Source organism: Sinohyriopsis cumingii, chromosome 3 (genome assembly GCF_028554795.1).
Source record: "Sinohyriopsis cumingii isolate HCF-2022 chromosome 3, ASM2855479v2, whole genome shotgun sequence".
In the NCBI taxonomy this organism is placed as follows: domain Eukaryota; kingdom Metazoa; phylum Mollusca; class Bivalvia; order Unionida; family Unionidae; genus Sinohyriopsis; species Sinohyriopsis cumingii.
The window spans coordinates 24,886,499-24,911,186 of NC_142963.1; the positions used below are offsets into that span (position 1 = coordinate 24,886,499).

General features: G+C 33.3%; 1 protein-coding gene across 8 annotated transcripts in view; it reads right to left on the reverse strand.

The window, feature by feature from the left end:
• Positions 1 to 14,579: 14,579 nt before the first annotated feature.
• The window catches only part of LOC149802558 (lipopolysaccharide-induced tumor necrosis factor-alpha factor homolog), a 98,807-nt gene continuing 88,698 nt past the window's right edge, over positions 14,580 to 24,688 (reverse strand). For all 8 annotated transcript variants that reach the window (XM_089951817.1, XM_089951813.1, XM_089951814.1 and 5 more), the window contains 2 exons: positions 20,832 to 20,941; positions 14,580 to 19,853 (listed from right to left, as the gene is read on the reverse strand). In XM_089951817.1, coding sequence (XP_089807943.1) covers positions 20,833 to 20,941 — 109 coding nt within the window. In that variant the 3' untranslated portion in view covers positions 14,580 to 19,853; position 20,832. The remainder of the gene's footprint in view (positions 19,854 to 20,831; positions 20,942 to 24,688) is intronic.

The following is a 24,688-nucleotide window of genomic DNA, read 5'->3' on the forward strand; positions in this document are numbered from 1 at the left end:
CACTTTTGCCCATGGTATTGATCAATCAATCAGTAATGATCACAGTGATCCTCTTTTTCAACTATAGATTCTCATTATTATAATGAAAGTGACAAAAGACAATCACTCATTGTTAAACAGGAACAAGTTCCCAAGATCTCCTGTTTGTTTCAGGGGGCTATTAGAGAAACTGAAGCCACACAAATACCACTTTATATTTTGAAAAATAGTCTTTATGAGAAAATGTAGTTCAACTGAGATACCCTCTAGTGGCGATTGATCAGTGAGCTGTCAGATTGTTGCTGATATGTTATATCGACATGCAATTCTAAGTCTAGCTCATTAAACATTTAGTAGTCAAGACGACTTATTGCAAGATGCTGAATCATTTTTATTAGCTGAAAATTAAAGATATTTTAAATAATGTAGCCTACTTGTCAAATGGTAGGAAAACCCCATCACAAGATACCTAATGTTCATCTGCAATATATTTCTGCATTTGTCAAACCATTTAGCTGAATAATTATAGACTGTGTTGGTCCATTACCTCAGACCAAGTCAGACAACCAATACTTGCTGACCATGACGTGTGCACCCACAAGATGTCCAGAGGCAATTCCCTTGCGCAATATTAATACTAAAAGCAAAGGAAAAGCTTTGATAGTGGGATGTGTGTGCACTTTTTGGCTGTCCCAAATATATTCAATCTGATCAAGGGTTACAGTTTCTGTCTTGAATTTTCCAGCAAGTTATGTATGAATTAGGCACCCAACAGTTTAAATAATTTGCCTATCACCCTAAAAGTTAATGGGAAATATTTCGCCAAACTTTGAAGAATATGATAGAAATATAAAAGAAAGGAGTTTTCAGCCTTGTGATATAGTTCTGACTCTCTTGCCCGTACCTCAAAATCCTCTTTAGGCTAAGTATTATGTTTCTTATACAACTGAAAGTGACTTAAATTATATCATTAACAACTATGGAAGGGGGAAACAGAAACAACATTGTTATATAAATATGTTAAAGGAGTATGTTGATAAAGATATCACTGCTTACCATTCAGTCAATTTAGTTGTACTTGTGTCACAAGTGAGAATTTATGTGATGGAATGCAATCAGACTGTAGTGACTTCAGTTTAACCAAACATTGTAGTTCAGAAATATTAAATAATTTGGACCAGAAACTTTCACATCTACCATCACAAGAAAAGAATGAATTAAAACAGCTGACGTGAATATGAGTACTCGTTTCCAGATGTTCCAATACAAATAAATAAATTCTACCATGATATTGAAATTATAGATTACACGTCTGTGAAACAGTATCCTTACAGGATGAATGCTCCAAAGCAGGACTGTTTGAAAAAGGAAATTCAAAATTTGCTGAAAAATTATTTGATTGAACCAAGTAAAGGTAACTGTATTTTGCCATGTATTCTTTAGCATAAACAAGATAATACTTTCCGTACGTGTACTGATTATAGAAGAGTGAACAGTGTTACCAAAATAGATTCATTTTCATTGCCAAGAATTGATGACTGAATTAACAAAGTTGGAAATGCAAAATGTCACTAAGTTTGACATTCTGAAAGGATTTTGGCGAATTCCACTCACAGAAAGAGCAAAAGTAATGTTGGCACTTGCAGCTCCAGATGGACTCTATCAATATAAATTGATGCCATTTGGTATGAGAAAATCTCTGTCAACATTCCAGCATTTAACGAACATTATAATGTCCAGTCAAGATAAATGTGATGCTTGCATCTATGATGTCATCATCTACTATGATACCTGGACAGATCATTTGGAAATCTTTGGAAATTATTTGATCAACTCATTGATACAAAGTTTGCAATTAATTTAACTGCATTTTCTATGCTTGTGTTACATTTTAAGGACATTGTGGGGCATGATGAAGTTAAACCGATAGAAGTTGAGGTTAAGGATATCTCTAAATTTTCAGTGCCTGTCAGTAAAAAGCAAATGATGCGATTTTTTAGTATGGCTGGATATTATCAAAAATGTTTATAAAAAAATTTCATAATTGCTGAGCCCCTGACCAATTTGTTGAGTAAGAAACAACAAGTTTTCATTGGTCTGACAAGTGTTAGGAGGCTTTTGAATAATCAAAGGTCATAATTAAGGTTACACCAGTTCTTTCAACTCCAGGTCTCAACCAATCATTTCAAATGTATGTTGATGCAAGTGATTTAGGGGTTGGTGGAGTACTGATTCAAGCAGACAAAAAATGGTGTGGATCATCCAGTGTGCTGTTTTAAAAAAAAAAAACATTAAACAAGCACAATGAATTATTCCAGAATTGAGGAGTGATGTGGTTTAATATTGACTTTGCAACACTTTGAGAGTATATTAATTTAGCTCCTTCTCCAATTAGTGTATCCATTGAATACATTTTCTTTACTATCATTAGCAGAATGAAAAACAAAATTCATATATTGTTGAGGTGGAGTTTGATGTTGCCGGGATACAACATTAACATTAGGCACAACATGAGAAAAGATAATCTGAATGCAGATGCACTTTCTCTTGTATAGAAATACTATATTGCTTCATTTTGTATATATTTGGATATTTATAAGACATATACTTTTATTATTTTATTATTGTAGTATCATATGTATGTTTGACTAATATGACTAATATGTAAAAGAAAACTTTATTGTATAAATCTTTTTCTTTATGAGGGAAGGTGTTTTGTATATTCTGTATTTAATGTTTATCCTTGATTGTAGACTGTAATGATCATTTATAAACAACATATATAATATCTAATTTTTATCCATAATCAAAGATTCTATTATGGGATAGTGATGCTATAAATAGTATGCTCAAAGCTTTGATAATGAACCTGTTTACAGTTTGGGGAAGTTTCCCATTGGTATGATTCAGTATTGCATCAAGTGGAGATGTATTGAAAAATATGTCACTTGGGGGTCAATTGAAACATTGAGTTATGGAGATGTATGCAAGGAGAGAAATGAACAATTCCTATTCCTAAATTTATTACTGTTCTTAATCTGAAGGAATTAATTATTTAAATTATTTATTGAAATTACAAACGCTCATATGACTGTTTGAACTAAACAATACTTTGGAATTATTGTGAATTCATTCAAAGACATAGAAATCTGGACAATGCCATTGAGATACATCAGGACTGTTGGCACTCCCGTACACTCAAGAATATTGGTATATCAGCACATCCAAGACCTGGATTTCATTCAGAAGACTCTAGTCTTTTGGACTTCTGATAGAAATTTTAGGATTATTTCAAATTAATTCACCATACTGTAAACTCCTCTAAAATTTTAATTTTAAATCTTAGAGAATTAAATCATTTAAGTTTTACAGAACATGTTGATTTTGCCTTCTGTTACTTAGTTTAAAATCAAAGTTGTAACAATATATATATATATATATATATATATATATATATATATATATATGACCAGCTTTGTTCTCTGGATCACTCCCTGCCCCTGAAGACTTGGCACCAATTCATAACTTAGAAATTTTTCATAGCCCCACCCATAAAGTAAATATACATGACATTAATAAAGGAGTTAATCTGTGCAATCGCTGATTCCTGGCTCTGTCAATACATCCTTGAGAGTCTTACCCTGGAGTCAAAATTTCTAAATCAATGATATTTGCACTCGAGGAAGCTGTGATAGCTCAGTGGTTATGGTACTGCACACATGACCAACATTGCAGATTCAGCCAGAATTGAATACCAAATTTCTCAGGATTCTTTTTAAGTTTTGAGCCAGGTTGGGATTGGATTTAGCAATGTCACAGAAAGCAATTTCGTGAATCTGACACTGTACTAGTGCACAAGTCCAACAATGGATTTAACAATGTAATCACATGAAAATCAGCATATGGAACTTGTATGACAAATATAACTGACACTTGTACAGAAATGATGCACATATATGAACAATGTATGGTTTTGTCAACAAGGGTGATCAATATACAGAATTTATGCAAAAATATGAATAATGTATAATGTATGTATGATTGATTTTCTCTCATACAGTGAATTGAATTTATAGCCATATCATTATTACTTCTAAAATGGAAAATATATGCATTTCATGGCATCCAGTGGAATAATCACGATGTAATTCCAGTTCCACAGCTATTGTCAAATTGTGATGGAGCAACCACGCATGGCTCACCCCTTTTAGTCTACTGATGGATCCCACAAAAGCCTGTTTATTTCCTGCAGATGCAATGGCCCAAAGCTTTCATCCCTCACTGTGTGTAAACAAATACCAATCTCCAAGCCAACATCACTATTGGCCATAGCATCTAAGTTACACATAACCCCTGAGTTCACAAAAATATATTGACTGATCCATATAAGTAAGAATAAAGTGATACACATTATGCATAAATGTAGAGGAATTTGTTTTCGTTACATATTAAAGATATACTGCACAAGGTTATTATCCCGTACAGAAAAATCTCACCAATTCTCATGAGCTGCTCATAAGCTGCACATGAGAACCTTGTTAGAAATGTATGCAAATTGGGTAGATTTTGCAGGCTCATGTGTGCAGTTTGTTAGATCTTGTGAGCCAAGGAAAAACTAACCTGATTCTCACGTGAGCAGATTTTGCTCACGTGAGAATCTAACTTTTCACATGAGAAAGTAGAACTTAGAAAACATTCTTTTCCATTACATACAACCATGTTTGAAAATAAGGCAGAGTTCTAATTTCTCACATTTTGTTTGCTTTGAATTTTCTGGAACAGTGAAGAATGGTCTTCATGTGAAGCAAATTTTCAGCAGTATCTTTCATTATGACCTTGGGGCCCCGAGTGGCCGAGTGGTCTAAAGTGCGCTCCGTTACGGATCACTGCCACCTCACCTCTATCTGCGTGGGTTCGAGTCTCGGATTCGGCTGATGTGGGTATGTGAGAAAGCTTGCCAGTATCTTCTTGTGGGTTGGTGGTTCTTTCCGGGGATTCCCGGGTTCTTCCTCCACCATTAATACTGGCCGCCACGTATAGCCTATCGTGTGCTGAAAAATGGCATTAAACCCTACAACAGCAACAGCATTATGACCTTAAAGTTTGTAGAATAAATGTGATGTATTTAATATAACAGGTACATACATACATACATACATACATACATACATACATACATACACTAGTTGCCTTACTTATTAAAAGATCACTAATTGAACTCAGATAATATGCTTATAACTACTAGATCTGAATATTGATCTTACTGTTTAATTCTTGTAAAAGATGTATGTATTCAAAAAAAACCTAAATACTCTAGTTGTTTTTTTGTTGTTTTTGCTCATGTGAGCCAGATGCTGCTCACGTGAGCAAAATCTTGCTCATGTCGCTCACGTGAGCAAAATCTTGCTCATGCCGCTCACGTGAGCAGATCTTGCTCATAAGCGTGCCATTTTCACATGTGATTTTCTCATTAGAATCTATTTGCTCACGTGAGTTGTACCTAATTTGCATGTTAAATTGCACATTCTCACGTGAGAATCTCATGTGCAGTAGGGTAGGCAGTTTTGGTATGGGAATAATAACCTTGTTCGTACATGAATCTGTGTGGATTACTCTTACTGGATAATAATAACTCAGACATTACTCATTTAATGCATGCAACATATAACTAAATTCAGTTTGTCTGTTCAGTTATAAACATGGCTAACTTGAAATAGACTATAGTCTATCTGATAGCATGGAATTCTGTTAACTTAGGTCTGGCGATCTGTAAAATATAAAATAAATTCTGAAGCATCCAGTATATTAAACAATTCTATAACATAAACTTGATAGCAAAAAATAAATGCTATTTTCTATTTAACATACCTCAATGGCTAAAGATTGCTTTTGTAAAATGGACAGCTTCATGAGAAAACTTGTATTGTGATAATACATCAACAATTTACTCTAAAAGTACCCTGGTTGTGGTAAAAATCTGTCGTCTGAAAACTTGAGGTAATTGGGGTTTCTCGCTGCAGGCACTTTGCATTTGCAGCAATGGGTAAATTGAATTCATTGTTTTGAAAATGCTAATAAACCACCCTCATGTAATGCTGTATCCAGCAATGAATACATTTTTATCCGATCTATAGCATATTGCATTGACATTACATACACTCAATTCTGTGACGTGTGTGTGTGTGTGAGAGAGAGAGAGAGAAAATGTTAGCACCTGTCAGAATGGAACAAAACTTATCAAACATGTTTCAAAATATTAAAGAATTACAAATGTGGTTAAGTTTTATGCAGTAATTCTCTCCAAATAAAATTACAAACATGGACATGGCTTTTACAAGAAATGTTTGTTGTAAAGCAAAACCTTTTTCTTTTACATTACTAAATATGTCTAGAAATGCTGACAGATTTATTGGTGTGCATCAAAGAGGAGTTCAGTTCTTCTGCTGAGATGCTACACTGCATTATTTAATTCCCACACAGCTTTTGTTCGGAGTAAAACAATATTTGATAAGATACACATAACATTTCTCATTTGATTTTGCTAATCACACTTTATGGTTTTCTGCAAGTTTCTTTATTTAAGGCAACGAGAGTAGTGTCTTTGCTAAGGACACGATGTGGCAGCCATCCCTATCTGGTCTGGGAAACCTTGGTACTCTGCATAGGACTTCAGCATGTCACCTGCAGTCTTATTTTACAAACTAGTTTTATAAATTATACAATTATTATCAACTTTGTTACATGTAATACTGCCATTCTGTATTGTTCTTCACTTTAAATTATAAATTATTTATTATAATTCCTAAGGTGTTGTTATTTTTATAATTTGTTCCATTGAAAACTTGCACATTACATGTATTTCTATTAAAAACTTTAGTATTTCACATTTTAAGAATATATTTAAAACTATTCTAAACCTTCTTTTGCATTGGGAAGAACAACGCATAACCCCAATCCTGTGATTCTAAATAGTCCTTGTCAGTATTTAAAAACATATATGCCCTTTGTTCCTAAGTTGGTAATTTCTTGTATCAGCAGTTCCTCCATAGAAAGTCATGTAAATGTTCTACTTTTAGTTATGGTCTGACAACCTTTTTACAAATATTAAAGCTTTTTATGCGGGGATACTTTCTCTAACATTTAGTCAATATCTGATAAGCAATTTTTCAGAAATAATTTCAAAGTTTTTTTATTTTAAGGAACAGTCCTTATATCTGATACCAGATTGGAATCGTTTGTATAAAAATGAAACTCCTCCATGTTGTGATGGCACAATGGTTATGACATTGGATGATGGTGGCACAGTGCTTATGACACTGGATGAGGTGGCACAATGGTTATGACACTGGATGACAGTGGTTATGACACTGGATGATGGTGACACAGTGTTTATGACACTGTATGGTGGTGGCACAGTGGTTATGACACTGGATGCATGTTCCGAAGGGTAGGGTATGAGTTCAAATCCCACCATTGAATCTGCCTTGACAGACTACTGAATTTCTCAGGAATTTGTTTTATGGTCATGGGTTTCTTTGCATTTAGAATTAAATAGATGTGTTTCAAGAAGAAAACTATGTTTATTTTGGCTTTTTAAAGCTAAAAAATTTAAAAAATAAAATTAAAAACAATTTGAGATAATGAGATTGAATATACAAAATCCTGTACAATAATGCACATATTCGTGGCGATTTCAGGCACTTGAATATGGCAATACCATTTTAAATTATTTAGTGACTTTCGTTACTTTTTATTCAGCAAGGATTATTAACTATTGTGCCCAAGACTATGTACATCAGAAAAGCACCTGGTTTGGTTGGCCAGAGCTGCTTCATGGCAAAAAGGTAAACACAGCAAAATTCATTCCCCAAGATGCGCATCGCTGCTAGTACAGCTGGTGGGTATCTTTTTAGACACACAGTCAACACATGGCTTAACTGAGCAATTTTTTTTTCTCACAGCCCTCAATACATATAACCTTCTTTATTCCTAAGGTGGACTTGAGAATGCTAAAGCCACAACAAATTATTTATGGTATATCAAAGATACATGAAAATATGTTACAAATTTTTAACGTTTTGAATATACCTCCCCGTCTGTTTGTAACCCCCTACCAATTTCAGTAAAGGATATCTTGAATGTGATAAAAAGTGCACAGATCTTAGTCAATTCATTCATTGATTTATAATTTCTAACCCGACCATGACCAGAGTGGCCCTAACACTGGCATCGTCTGCACTTTCATGCTTAACAGACTTTCCATACTAACATGGCGCCATATTGCATACACTCTGGGGCGAGTCTCTTTTCCTCAGATAACAGACTGATGCAGTTCATCCTGATTATGTAACTGCCAGTTATTCCATCAATGACCATAATGTTGAGAGTTTTGCATACTTGAACATAGAAATTACACTGCTTATTTTGTCCATGTGAAGGCAAAGTATTAGTTGTCATTCTTTTCCTTTGGTTGATTTGCCATTGCAAATATCAGAAGCAGACAACTTAGTATTTTCCTTCTATGTATATATATGTGTAGTCATGCATACACCCCTTTGCTGAAAATGGACTTGTCCAAGAACTGGAAATGACTGGTGAGCAGGGTTCTTTTACATTCAAAAGTTACTTTTGGAATGAAATGTGCAGACCATGATGATATTAGGGCCCCCCTGGGCATAATCAGGTTTGAAATTATAAATCAATAAATTAACTAAGTTTTGATCTTACTTGTCCTTTTAGTTTTTTAAATCGGTAGGGGGGTACAAACAAACATTGAGGTTTTTAAAAGTGATTCATGGATTTTAGTTTGGTTGGGCAATGAGACTAAGGGCACAACACAACAGCTGAATTGGTCAGGCTTGAGAATTGAACCTAGTACTCCTGCATAGAAATTCAGCACTCTAACCACTATACTGTTGCATACAGGTCACAATTTAGCAAATTCATTCACAAAAATGGGCACACTCCATTCTTTTCCAAACTTATTCAAACTTGTTTTACCTACCTAAAGTGTTACTTGTTATATTTCTATTATATATTATTTTTAGATTAAATTACAGATTATTCAGTTTAATCCAAAGGTGTTTTTATTTAATTTCTTAGCTTGTTTTATTGAAATGTATGCAGCTTATTTTCTAAAATTATGTTTCCAGGTTGACTTTTGATCTGCAAGGGGAATAACTATGTAACAGCAAACCCGTGATTCTCAACAGTTTTCATCATAGGTTACTTCTCTTGCTTTAACTCATTCGGCCCCAGAGGTTTTTGTCGTTTTCGACTGAAATGCGCGTAGGAAAGAAATTTGGGGGGTTATTTCTGAATATATCGTAATACATCTTTTTCAACATATTTTCCATGAGACTAATGCCTAGTTGTATTAGAAACATCCTTTTCCATTGGTTATTTTGCTTGCGCATGAGCAGAAGGGTAAATGTTGGAGTTCTTTTTTTATGCTTAATGGAGTGGTCTCATTTTTTTATGGAGACCGCTCTTTGTTCCAAATGCCCACCTTATCCTAGTTTTTGCAAAGGTTCACCTGTCTGTGTGCAGTTCAGACTGGTCTGCCTTTGATTTGAGGCCAAAAGGTCTAAAATCAAGCCACAAAATCGCATTCCGACCATGAGCGAATTTTGGGTGAGAAAAAAAATGGGTCCAAAAAATGAGGTTTTTCCCTCTGTATTTTGTAGTGCAACAAAACTTCCAGATTATTTGATATCATTTTAGAGCTATATCTGTCTGCTTTTTTGTAATACCACCCACGTTGGTGTATCTTAAATGACCTTGATGCTACATCGCTCGGAAACGGGGTACAGCCTACAGGTGGGATTGGGTCCGAATGAGTTAATAGGCAAATGGGCATTTACAGCATGCTTTCTACCAAGCTTGGTCAAATTATATTCAATAATGTTTTGGAGAAGTCTTTCAAAGGTTTTCTTTATTTGGTACCAGCAGCCATAGTTATTTGTATAATTTTAGAAGGTCTTCATGCCAGGATGCTGTTTTTTATTTTTACAACAGCAGCCATATTTGAAGGTAGATTGGTATGGCTTGTACTAAATTCAAATCCATTTATGCAAAGATGATTAGCTGCATTCTGTTGAATGGATTTTAGAAATCATTAAAGATTTCTATATTTAGTAATGGCAGCCATAAGTGATGGTGGATCAGCATTATTGGAAAAAGCTTGAAAGACCTTCATGACTGGATGATTTCCATCAATTTGATAAAATTCTTGTAAGTTGTTTTTGAGGTGTCATTTACAGGTTTTTCTAATTTTGGCACCATAATCTACAAAATTCAAAGTCATCTACCAGCATGCCGTGATGCTTTCTGTAAAAAGTTTGTCAAATTCTATTGTTTGTTATATTTGTTATAACTGCTGTCACATTTGATTCAATTGTCGAAGCCACCTATGCCAGGATGCTATCAAATTTGGTCAAAGTCAATTGAGTGGATCTTGGCAAGTGATTTCAAGGTCTTTCTATTATTAGTAGTGGTATCTATATTTATCATGGATTGACATCATCTAAACAGACTTGAAAGACCTTCATGCCTGAAAGATTTCCATTTTATCTGGTCAAATTTTGGTGACAAGTTGTTTAAAAATTTATAATAGTTGAATCCAAGCAGAATAGAGGACTGGCATCATCTAAACAAATCTGCATGTTTCATACCAGGATTCTTTCTGTCAAATTCTTTTGAGCAGCTTCTTAAAATTTGTTATATTTGCAGTAATTGCAGCCATATTTAATGGCAGATCAGCATCATATGATCCAATTCTGTAAGACCCAAATGCCTTGAAGCTTTCTGTCAACTTGATCCAATTCTGTAAGACCCAAATGCCTTGAAGCTTTCTGTCAACTTGATCCAATTCTGTAAGACCCAAATACTGTACCTTGAAGCTTTCTGTCAACTTGATCCAATTCTGCAAGACCCAAATACCTTGATGCATTCTGTCAACTTGATCCAATTCTCTTGAGTTGCTTTTTAGGTCCTTTCTGTGTTTAGGAATGGTGGCCATATTTAAAGATGGAGTGGCATCATTTGTTCAAAATTTAAAGCCATCAGTGCTATGATACAATAAAATTTGGTCAAATTCTGTTGAGTTGATTTTTAGGTCATTTAAAGTTTTTCCCTTTTTTAATAGTAATGGTAGCCATACTTGACAGATCAACATCATCTGAATTCTAAAGACCATACCAGAATGATTTCTATCAAATTTTGTTGAGAAGTTGTTTAAAGGTTTTCTAGTACTGATATAGGCATCCTCTGAACAAACGGATAGAGCTTCATACCAAGATGTCAAATTGTTTAAATTCTGTTCAGTGTTTTTTTGTAAAGTTTTATAAAATGACTATGCAAGGTGGATAGAGGACAATACTATACGCTCACTTCACTTAATGTCTAGGCGAGTTAAAAATGTTTCCGTGGACACCCATGTCAATACAACCACACCTTCATCAGATGTACCCAAAACATAATTTGAAGCTGGCAGCCCTCATCCCCATTTTGTGAGGTCATATTGACACATTTTGTTCTCCACCAGCTCAGACTAATAAGAAGCATTTTTGAGAAAACTGTCAGGATCATCCATTCACAGGGGAAGGGGTGATGTGATAGTAACAATAGCAAAATTTTCATGAATGCTTAAAGAGACATATTGGAATATCCAACAGCCACCATTTTCATTTATGACCAAATGGATATTACCACAGGTCATTTATTCAAAGCCCAAGTGGTAATAACAAAATTATCAAGATGGCCACCATGTTGGAGATCAAATCAGCAAAACCCCTATTTTCATTTAGGACTAACTATATATCAGTCTTTTCATGAAAGTCGATACACTAATTTGTTCAGCAGGGCAGTGATAAGATTTTCAAGATAGTCACATTGACAGCCATGAGGTATATTGGATGGAAACCATTTTTTGTTAGGACCAATCAGACATTAAAAGTTTCTTGTAAAAACATCATAATGACAAAAGAATAAATTCAGGATGAGCACCCTTAAGATTTTCAAGATGGTCACCACTGTGAACATTTTGGATATCAAACTGGTACCGTTTCATAAAAGGACCAACTACACATCATTAGAAGTGCTTTTGTGACCTCCCTACCTTGAAATAACTGTATATTCAGTAGGAGGAGTCCAAATAACATTCTGATGATTGCTACCATGGCCATCATACAAAACCTCAGAACAGAACCATTCTCATTTGGGACCAAGTATACAACCTACAAAGTGTATTTGTGAAAATCAATTCTAGGAAGAGTAGTTAAAGTAGGATTTTCATACTGTATGACAGAATGGCACCATTTTCATTTAGGACAAACTAGGTATCGTCTCAAATCTTTTGGTGAAAACCCTATGTTGACATGACCATATGTTAAAGTAGCAATTACTAGGTTCTCAACATGGTCACCATGGTGTTCATACTGAATATCCAAAGGTAACCATTTTTATTTGGGACAAACTAGACCCCAGGAAACTGACCCTTTTCATCAATAGTGGGAGTAGCAATAAGAAACCTCTGTTAATAACTGGACACTGTATGATCAGGGCTCAAGAAAACCACTCTTTCTCCTATCCTGACTGGGTAAAAATTTTGCTTGGTTAGTAAAACTTTATTTTGTACTTGGTCCCTGGCAGAGTAAAGGCAGTTTGCATCTTGAGAATAAATCTAAAAGCATTTTCTAATCTTGACAAGTTCTGAAGTTTAATATTGCTCAATATTTGGTGTGCATTTGTTATAAAAAAATATTTTGCATAATCTGCCAGTCTAGAACATGTTGCAAATGAAACAATTTCATTTACTGACACAGGTTGCTACTAAAATAGGTAAATATCAGGAACATATCATGCTGCTGTTTCACAACTAGCCCCCGAGTTTTTAATGGAGTCTGCATTTACAGTAACATGCGTATCATTCTGCTGTGGAGAAAGTTCCCTTTCAACAAGCTGTAACATGTCTTTATATGTCAGCCTTCTGAGATGTTAAATAAGAATGCTCAAAAAATGCTTTGATCTGGTCAGGCAATGTCACAGATCACCAGCATTTTCAAGACCTGAACTTTATTGATACATTACCATGCCAAAGTGAAGATGTCAGCAGATATTTCTTAAGTATACTACTACTTTTCACAAGAAAAATGTTGCCAACTTACATTTGAAAACAGTATTTTAAGTGTCCCAGCTAATTCCCACCAACATTCACACATTGCATGCTGTTGTAATTTATTTATAATATGGAGAAAGATGAGACATCAGCTGATTGGTTGAAATCTACCTGGGGTAATGACCTAGAAATGTTCCAATTCTATTGGTCAATCAGCCTACTTTCTTTTCATGGCACCCATATGTAATTCTCTAGAATGTAGACTCGTCCAAAATGAAATCATTTGTATAAAAGTTGCTGGAAATCAAGACGCTTTCAATTCTTCTTTCAAATGTTTCAAGTTACAACCATTTGTCTTGTGAAAAGTAATTACATACTCAATTATATATTTGCTGGCATCTTTACTTTGCATTAATAAAGCTGCACAGTCTTGAAAATACTGGTTATGTAGGGCAATCATAACAATTTTTACATTCTCTTCATATTAGCTCCTCCCATATGTAACTCATAAAGATGTGTGATAACTCACTGAAAAGGAAAATCATGACGCCTCGATTACTGAAATGTTTCACTGTGAGCTCGAATACCACTTAGAAATCAATGGCTATGTATGCATTTGCAATTTCTTGAGATATAAACCTTGTCTCGATGTTTATCTAAGAGGCCATATATTAGATAAAGAATGTATGCTAGAATTGAGTGAATAATGGATATATCTCATCAAGGGGTGAAAAACTCTGTATTTTCATGCATGAGATGAAATATATGTTCTTTACTTGTGGAAAGCAAATTGTTTTTATGCTCATATGTGTTGGTTAGCAAGATGTACGGTGTGTGTCGTCTGTGAAACAGACTGAAGTAGCAGATTTCTTACCAATTTGCCTGCAATGACTCCAATTTATTATGTTCTGCTTTGTTTTGTGATTGTTCACACAGAAAATGTTAACAGTTACATAATTCTCGTTCCCAATTCAAAATAAAATAGCACATTAAGAAATAACAAATTACTTTTACCATGTTGCATCAGAAATAAAGTTGGCTTGTCTCGGGGCAGCCATTTTATCACATGGCACTGTAAACAGCTAAGAATGATCTAGAATTTCATGATTATCTTGTCAACCCAGCAGCGAAATTATTTATCATTATTCACTCCAGTGAATTATCACAACTATTTTACTTGGAAAATCCAGTAATTCATGGCTTAAATCCAGTAATTCATGGCCTAACATAAAATAAAACATATTATTTCATGTCTTTGACCCATTTTAGTATCAAGCCTGCATCAAGTACCTAAGGTTCTTTAGTAAAAGTGTAAGTGCTTAAGTATGTTAAGTATACGAGGATAGGGACAAGTAACTCTTGTAAGTCCCTTGTCTCAAGGATGAGTGCTTGGGGAAATTTTATCCTGATCCCTGATGATGGTCATCAGATATACTTTCTTATCTTCAACCAGCAGGTTTAAAAAAAAACTATATAAAATAAGTTACTTTGTAAAGATTTAATGATGCAATTTCACATTCACAAACTAAAATTTCAATTACATGTAAAAAAAAAAATCAAATTATCAATCTTCTGTTGTTTAATAACATATAGATGACATCATAATATACTGATCACATCATTCTGAGCTGTAATCATACATTTTACAAAAGTGGACTCCTTATGTAATACTGTGGTATATTTATGCAAAATACTCTGATTCTGTCATTCTGTGCATTCAACGTTATATATATTATAAACTAGATTTATTTCCACTGCAGTGATTCATAAGCCAAGTCTTCAATGTCACTAAACATTACATGAATTTAAGATTTTCCAACAAATTAAAGGTTTTCAAGAAAGCAAATGGCTAAAGATTGTAGAAAATTTCATCTACCTGAATCACATTTATCTAGAATGGAGTATCAGATCAATCTGACATAATATGATACAGACATTTTTATTAAAATAAGCATAAAATTGGAGTGAAAGTTAATGCACAAGCACAAAGGGGCAATTAATCTGTATTTAAAAGATGGACTACTACCTACTAATTCAAACTTTCCTTCCACTCCCTAAAACTTCCCAGCTACACTTGCAAGTCGATATGTAGCATCTAATGACATGCAATTAGAAATGTAAAACTTATTTCAGAAATAAAACTGATAAAAGAACAATCAATAACTGCACTCTAAATAACAAATCCTTCATATAAACTATGAGGAGGTTCAAAAAGTGATACAAATATTCTGCGTACTTAGGATTATTACATGAAACAGAGCAATACGCAATTAAAGAGTCACTTTTTTCACTTAACATGTAGCATTTTAACTTGTCACTAGGTGGCATGACAAAGTGATGTAAATAGCTCTTAGTGGTAGATGATGACATGGGAAACAAATTCAGAATATTAGAAAACATGGATTACATTTCTTTTGAATATTTACAGTATGACCTTAGGTAATTTACACAAAAAAATAAAACTACATACACATACAATTTTCCACAAAATGTTCAACAACCAATGTGTATAGAAATAGTGTAAGAGACCCATGTAGACCTGATATTGTTCACCCTAACACTAAATTTAACCATTTAATTGAGCAGGCATATGCAGAATTGTAAGAATACAACCTATGTAAACCATTCCACAAAATTTTATATCACATTTTTACCAATCTTACTATAGTCCATTAAATTTATTTCCAATGACAAAGACCTTAACGAATATACAAAGTCTTTTGCTCATAATCAAATTTATCCATGATCTTTAAAAGTGTAGAGCCAAAAGTTCAATTCGTGGTTTACAGAGTCACATGGCTTTCATACAAAACTGAATTATAATTCAGTTTTTTTTTAAAATCATGACTTTCTTTCATCTTAATATTTTTTAGTGTTTCAGGAGAAAATCATTGCGACATTTTATTAATTAAAAGCTATAATACAATATATAAATGTGAAATTTTGAGTAATGGCACTGAACATACAAAATGCCATAACATAATGCACAATCAACAGATGTTTCAGAGACTTTAGCATGGCAATACTAGTGACAGCCAAACACTATTTCATAAAACATATAGAACTCAGTTCTAAAAATATTCCAGATATAACTAACTTTTCAGAAACAATTATCAGCAAATAAATTAATACATGTAGATTTCTGAGAAATACGTTTCTATTAGATCAAAATCAATGCTAAAAAACAACGCACATTTATATACATAAGTGTATAAAGAACTTCTGATCCCATATCAAAACACTTAACATAGTTCATGCTCTCTTGTCATTCTTATATTTTCTAACAATATTTTATTTCAAACTTTTCCTTCAGTTTTAATTTTGTTTAAAACTTTAATCACAAAGGTGTATTATTTTCTTTATTTTAATAAATTATTCTATTGCAATTTAAGCACTTTTCATTCTAAAATATATTATTTTAAATCAGGTTTGAAATTATTGAAAGAGTAAGAATTCAGTAACATAAAATTGTAATTATCATGTCATAATGGGTAGCTTCCCTTCTCCCAAGGCAGATATATTAAAGGAAAAACAATATTGATTGCATTGCATACGATTGGAGAACTATTTCCACTGTACTGAATTTCATTACTAGGTGCATATTTTAGTCGTAATAAAAACTTGCTGCTCATCTCGATGACTCTATTCTATTTACCAAATGTACTAAAAACTGGATTTAATATAGGATCTCTAGGGTGGTAACAAGTTCCGCCTATTAGCTCATTATGTATACAGGGAAATCCCCCATATCAGAAAAGCAAGTGTCAAGAACTGAAGAATGCAATGATTCTATAATTGGTCATTGCATCCATTTATGTCTAACAGTGGCTAGAATTCACATGGTAAACACAGCACACAATCTAATTCTGTTAAAAACCAATACTAAACAAAACCCGAATTTGTTAACAAAAGCCATCTGCCAAAAAATCCTATCAGATGGTTCATGGTGCCTATTCTAAACAAATTAGTTAAAAATATTAACACATCCTTTGATTCTATAATAAAGTAACCATATTTATGACTCTAAACATTGTATGATGTGGTAGGTCACTCTCAACAGGTTTATGAGTTGTTGGATAGCAAAGCACGTTTTTCCAGTTAGTCTTCAACCATAGTGTATGACTGAGGTAGCTGCCTATGAATGAAATACAGTATACTTGTAATAATAGTCATATAGTAGCTGTATCTGCAAGTTTAATCAGAGACTGTTACTCTGATGGGGCAAATCTGGTTTATAAGAATGGAAAGTGATCACAGATTCTGAATAATATTTTATAACTGATGCTCTGATAATGTTGGAAAAAATACTCTCAAATCTGTAAAAACTTTTGACATTAGCTATGTCTGGGAGGGAATGCTTTTTATATTTGTTTCATGACTTTATGCCCATCTCATTAAATGACTAGAAAGTTGGTATAATTTGCAAATTAACAGGTATATCTTGTACATTTTTACTAAAATTTTGCCTATTTCTACAACCCAATCCCCCCAAAAGACTTGTAGATTTTCAGAAGTCAATTTATTGCATGTCCTAGTGAGACAAATTATCCCTTGTTTGTTGAACAGACTGTAGTCATCTTGTATGGTTTGTAGAAAAACTGGAGTTACTTCCAATATCACATTTTCATCTTCAGTTTTATGTTGGTCTTTTGGGTAACATAAGGACTGAATATACCCAAAACATTTTAAATAAATTTTCAATGCAAAAGTGAAAATTAATGAAAACGACCATTATTTCTATCATGGTGCAGAATCCCCTCAACAACAGGAGCAAATCTGAACAAGCTAAGAACATACAGACTGGTTTTTGAAGAACCGATATGGAAGGCACAATATTACTGTAAATGTACGTACTACACATAAAGATGCATCTACACACAGTTTCGTCAGCGCATGGCTGAAACAAAATGTAATAAGATTAAAGATACAGAGGATGTAAAACTGACTGAAAATACAAACAAATAATCAGCATACAAATTAGGTCACAGTAACCTAGATAGATACAGTCAAGTTACTCTCCTAAAGATACATCCACTGATCAGTTTTCATGTGTAGGTAAAGTAGGGTCCAAATATTGAGGGTATAATGAACGAATAGCTGGAAATACACAGGTCACTGAAATATTAAAATTAAGTCATAGTGATATAGTGTTGTTATGCCTGAGCTACTCTCACCGAGATGGATCTACATACTAACTTTCATGTGTGTAGGTGAAATAGGGCACAATAAAACTACAAGCTTAACAAGAGAATAGCTGAAAATACAAATTACTCAAGTACAGTGATTTATATTTCGCAATGCTGTGTTACTGTTTTGAAGATGCCTCCATTATGCAAATGCCATTAGGTGAAAATGGTCCAATATATTGATAATGTAATTGACCAATACACAAATCACACAAGCATGAAACTGTGGCTATAGTGACCTAATTTCTTGCATAGCTAACGGAAGAGTGGAGAACAGGGTGAAAATACCAATGTAATCCATATCAATTATTTTGCTGGACGAAGTAGGGTCCAAGATATTGCAGGTGAAATAACAAATGGCTAGAACTTACAAAAGCATAAAAATTGTGTCAGTTACCAAATTTTGGTATGGTTGTGTCACTCATGTTCAGATGAATTAACATAATATCTTTTATGGGTAGGGGTGGAATATGGTCCAAGATATTGAGAATAATGCATGAACGGCTGGAAAAAACCCCAAAACAAAAACACTTCAACATGAAAATTAGGATACAATGATTAGCATTAGTAGTTAGCACTGCTACAGCTTATTCACTCTGCTCAAGATGCATCAACATGCCAATTTTCATGAGTGAATATATAAAGGAATGAATGCATAAATGAATGGGCAAAATGCTACATTTGACCTCCCAACTTCATTGGCGTGGGATATGTGCATGTGGACCATCCAGTATTTCTGTAGCAAAATGAAGCACACACTGGTTCTGTTTGGTGTCTTATAGCATAACAACACAAATAGATTATTTAGTGCCAAGGCAATTGAAGTTAAGTACATACAGTATATGTGTAAAGGAAAACAAAATTGTTTTTTTTTAGACATCAACTTGCTTATCTGATGATCATTCTATTTCCAACTTAGCACAAAGCAAGACTACATTTCCTTATTTGGAGTCTTATAGCACAACAATATGAGTAGTTTTTTTGATTATGTCAAGGTAATTTAAGTAAAGTACCTACAGCAAATTAGTAAAAGAAAACAAATGTTTGTTTTTATACATCAACTTGCCTATCTGATGATCATTCCAATTAATATCTAAGCAAGACTACATCTATCTCTTTTGCTCACATTCTGCATATTCCTTCCTGTTGTTTTTAATTATTCATCAATTTGCCATCTTTAAGAGATGCGCTAAATCTGCTTGAAAACTGTACATACTGAAGCTTTAAAATGTAATTATATCACGATACATTCCAAGTGCATAAATGTCTCCACTAATTGGTCAGTCTCACCTGATAGAAAAAATATAAAATTATTTGCTCAATACAAAGTCACACAAGGATAAATCACCAAAATAAGCATATTATATGAACATAATGTAAACAAGTTGATGCCTATGTCTACAAATATAGAAATTAGTTAACAATGACATATTTAGTCATCTATGTACAGTGCCTGACTTGTGCTAGTTTTATCTTATTGATCTTTACAAAAGTTTTATCCAATGCTATGTAGGCTTGTAATAGGGATTCCTTGTTATTCTGTCACTTGATCACATGGCTGTAGGAATCACCTGAAAGAACATAAAAAATATGAAATAAACAGATACGAAGGATATTTTTCTTCTTCTTCTGGTTCCTATACAGATCTTGAGCTTGTCTAATCATAACTGATAACATAATAATGTTTATTCATGTACCAATGTTATATCATGAAAAACACCCATCAAACTTTGACGAAACACCTAGAAATGTCACAGCTTTCTTCTTGTTGTTGTTAATGTTTGCTATTCTTTGGATATAATACAGAGAATGTAACATCAATTAAAAATGTATTCATTCCAAAATAACAATGACATTATTCTGTGACTCTCCTGATAAAAATATCATCACCAGAGCTGATAAGGGTAGTGGTGAAGGCGATCCACTGGCCATGTACATTTTTGGCATGCACATTAAAGATGTATAAAAAAATCAGGATGATTTCCAATATGTGCTGGTAGTAGTGGAATGGGAACATATCTGTCCCGGCCAATGTTACTATAATGTCTCCCTCTCAAAAGGTGAACTCTGATATATGGTCACCCTGCTCAGCACAATATAAAAGTACCATGAACAGAACATTATGCACCTTCCCAGTGTTCAGTACTCATTCATGATAGCTGGAATTTTCTTCAGGAACAGCAACCTTGATCTCTGACCTTTTGACCCCAAACTCAGCCGGCTTCTTCCTTAGTCTAAGTGCATGCCATCCATAAAAGTTGGTACAGGTTTGTAATGTAAAACTATTGTAGTTGTGCAAAAACCAATATTCTTCCTTCAGCCAATGACCTCAACCTTTGGACCCTGACATCAATAGAGTTCGTCCTTACCAAAAGTACAAACAATCCATAAATGCTATTTTTCAATTGTTTGATTAAGGGAGATAATTTTTCTTGGCCAAATATGTGATTTACAAAAAGACAATTTAGTGTTATTCCATATATTCTAGTTGTAGATATGTTTAATGCAATAGACTTCAACTGTACTTGATTTTATAATCTGATACACACCTTACATGCGGCTCCAGCGGGCAATTTGCTGGCGGCAGTTCGGGCACTGGTGGATCACGTCCTTGCATCCATCAACACAGAATGGGATCAAGCAACAACCCAAGTCGCAGCTGAAAAATTTACATATTTTAAATTATAATGTATCTTTTCAAAGTATGTATTAAAGGACTATCCAGGCTTAACTATTTCATGCTATCAAGAAATAAACTTTATGTTGCTAAACATGAAACAAACTGATCATGCTGGTCTATCAGATAAGAAATTATTCAATAACTCCTCACTTTTAGCAAAACAGGAAGTTGACCAGCTCCACTATCTTGACATATAAAAGAAAATTCTGGAAGTGCTGTGGTAAAGCACCAGACTTGTAATCCATAGACCATGGGTTCAATATCTGTCCAGGTCAGCCAGGGTTGGCTGCCTATCTGTATCCTTGGGAAAGACACATATCTCTATAACTTCCTTGGTATGATATAGCCATTAATGTTTATACAGCATTAAAATCAACAACAAGTTCTCAGAAAATTCTGGTTTTTGCAGAATTGAGAAAATACAGGTATCCATATGGAATTGACCCCAATTCTGATACATCAGATATTCTTCCAGTCCTAGCACATTGAGCCCAAATTTTTCATTTTAAAATTTTCAGTTTTTTCATGTCTTTCAAGGTAACATAATGTTTTACATAAAAACTGAGCATGTAGTGATCTGACCACTGATGTGTATCTACCATAATTTACATGTGTTGGTACATGAAAAAGAGAGAGAGAGATACATTTGTATGGCATGATCAAGACATCACCTCATGAACATATAGTATATTATGCTTCTGTTCACAATAATGTCCACCCATTTTCATGCTATTTTTCAATTGTGTGAAATTAAATTTTAAAATTGGAGTGCTTTTTTAAAAGTTTTTTTCAAGATTTTAAAACTTTTTGGAAGTTTAAGACACAAAGAAATTACAAAATTATCTCCAATGGTGGTCATAATGTTTATATAAAATTTGGTTCAAGTATGCTTTGAGGTTGAACCAAACTGACTTTGAACTGTACAAAGATTGAAGCTAACAATGCTAATGCTGATGATCCAACGACGATATTCCGTTATGATTCCATCAAATGAATGACAGAATATAATGACCTGAGGTCTTTAATTTACATGCTTTCATGACTGCTAGGCTAGTCCGACAAAAAATCCATTAGGCTGGGGTGGGGAAGTGTACATTTTTCATCATTTTTGTTTTAATTTTAGTTTGTTTTTTTTGGTTTCTCTTTAGGTTTTTAAGGCCAAAATGAATTTTTTTTAAGGTCTGCTTCTAACCTTGTTCAATGTTTTCTTGCCTGCTTCTGTTCAAAATAATATCCAGATATTTTTATGCTATTTTTCAAAGTTTTCTTGCCTGTTGTTTTATTAATTGCTTCCTTCAGCCCACACTGAGGATTGAAACTACAATACTGACAATTGTAAATAGTTTAGCAAGGTTTACTGCCTGCAAATGTTTACAAAATCTGTCACTGTGTTAGCAAACATGCATGTGACAGCTGGAACTACCCATTCAAGCGATATATTTTCTAAATCTTTGCTTAGGAGACTGTTTAATATGATTTTTATGTCAACTATTTTCTTAAAGTAGAACTGATTTTCACATTGAATATGTCAAGCTATGACAAAGTTGAAGTTCATGAGAATTTGTTTTACTGCATCTTATAAAACATTACACAGCCGGCTGATTTACTGATAATGCTGATAACAATTTATTTACACTAAATTATCTCCCTTTGAAAAATATTTTAATAAAGAGACCCTTTGATAAAGAGACCCTTTGATAAGTAGCATTTTATTGTAAAGAAACACATTTCAAGTTTGCATGCCACTGCACATTTTCATACTCACTGTGGACTGAACAATATCATCCTGCACACACAATTAAGTATTAAGATGCATTATAAATATTTCATGTAGTTGAATTTCGAATCAGTGAGATTAAATGGCATCATTATGTTCAATGTATGTTGAGTATGTTTTAAATTTAGAAATTTGGGTAAACAATGCAGCCCTACAGAAGATCATGTAATATCAACAGGTCAGTAAGACTATAGTGAGAGAGAAAAATTGAAGCACTACTGTTATTAAGGAAGTAGATCTTATTGTCATCTTGAATGAATCACTGCTTGTTGGGTGTCAAAATTGATCATTTTACCAAACACAAACATTCACAAAAATCATTACCTGATAAATAAAATTTTTAAAAAACCTGATGGTGCAGACCCAGAGCTATCTTAGTGGGGATTTCATCAATCAGAAAGAATGAAGTAATAAATAAACAATCAAATAGATATCAACTAATAGATATATTTTAGAGATATTCTGAAATATTGCTTATGGTAGTAGGTGTATACAAAGGAATCAATCATGTACTAGTTACTTGTCCAACTGAATGTGTAAACAATTAAACACTTTAACAATACTTTAAGAATGTTTGGAAAATTATACACTTTAACGACACTTTAAGAATGTTTGGAAAATTATACACTTTAACGATACTTTATGAATTTTGGGAAAATGATACACTTTAATAATACTTTAAGAATGGTTGGAAAATTATACACTTTAATGATACTTTATGAATGTTTGGAAAATTATACACTTTAACAATACTTTAAGAATGTTTGGAAAATTATACACTTTAACAATACTTTATGAATGTTTGGAAAATGATGCACTTTAATAATACTTTAAGAATGGTTGGAATATTATACACTTGAATGATACTTTGTGAATGTTTGGAAAATGATACACTTTAATAATACTTTAAGAATGTTTGGAATATTACACACTTTAATGATACTTTATGAATGTTTGGAATATTATACACTTTAACAGTACTTTAAGAATGTTTGGAATATTATACTCTTAAGTGATACTTTAAGAATGTTTGGAAAATTATACACTTTAATGACACTTTAAGAATGTTTTGAATATTATACACTTGATTAATACTTTAAGAATTTTGGAAAATTATACACTTGATTAATACTTTAAGAATGTTTGGAAAATTATACACTTGAATGATACTTTAAGAATGTTTTGAATATTATACACTTTAACAATACTTTAAGAATGTTTGGAAAATTATACACTTTAGCTTTATGAATGTTTAGAAAATCATACACTATCAAGAATTATAGCATATCAAAGCTTCTAAAATATAATGAAACTTATGTGATATAATTGATTTGTAAGACTTACGCTGACATAAAGGTATGTCTTGCTTTCTTTGGAACAAGCTCCTTGTATACATTCCCCATAAAAAAAGCTTCTTTTTGGAGAAAAAACTTGTAGAGACAAAGTTTATCCACATTGTCAATTTACTTATACATTTGCTCAGCATGCTTGGCATTACAAGGTTGGGGGTGGGGAAAGAGGTGCTAATGCTCAAAGCATAAATGGTTTTCCAGGCAATCATTATAGCACTACTTTCAATAACATCAGCCATAAATATCATAAAATGACACATAAGGAGAGTAATAGTAGGTACTGATAAAGTAGTTTGTACTGGAAGACCAAAATTAGGACAAAAATAACCCCCAAAACAAGTCACAAATACTCAATGCATAGGCAAAAGAATGGACACATCAATTTTGGAGAGAGAGACAGAAAGAGTGATAAAGTTCTTAAGACTTACCAGGACATTATCAGCAACGATTCTTTTGTCATTTCTGCAATTAATGTCTGATCTGAAATTCTGTATGTTTGTGCTTGTTTTTGGAAATTTAAAAAGTATTTAATTTCTACTAATGTCCTCTTGAAAAATTTTGGTTGCAGTTGGGGGGGGGAAGCGGTCAAGAGGGGAA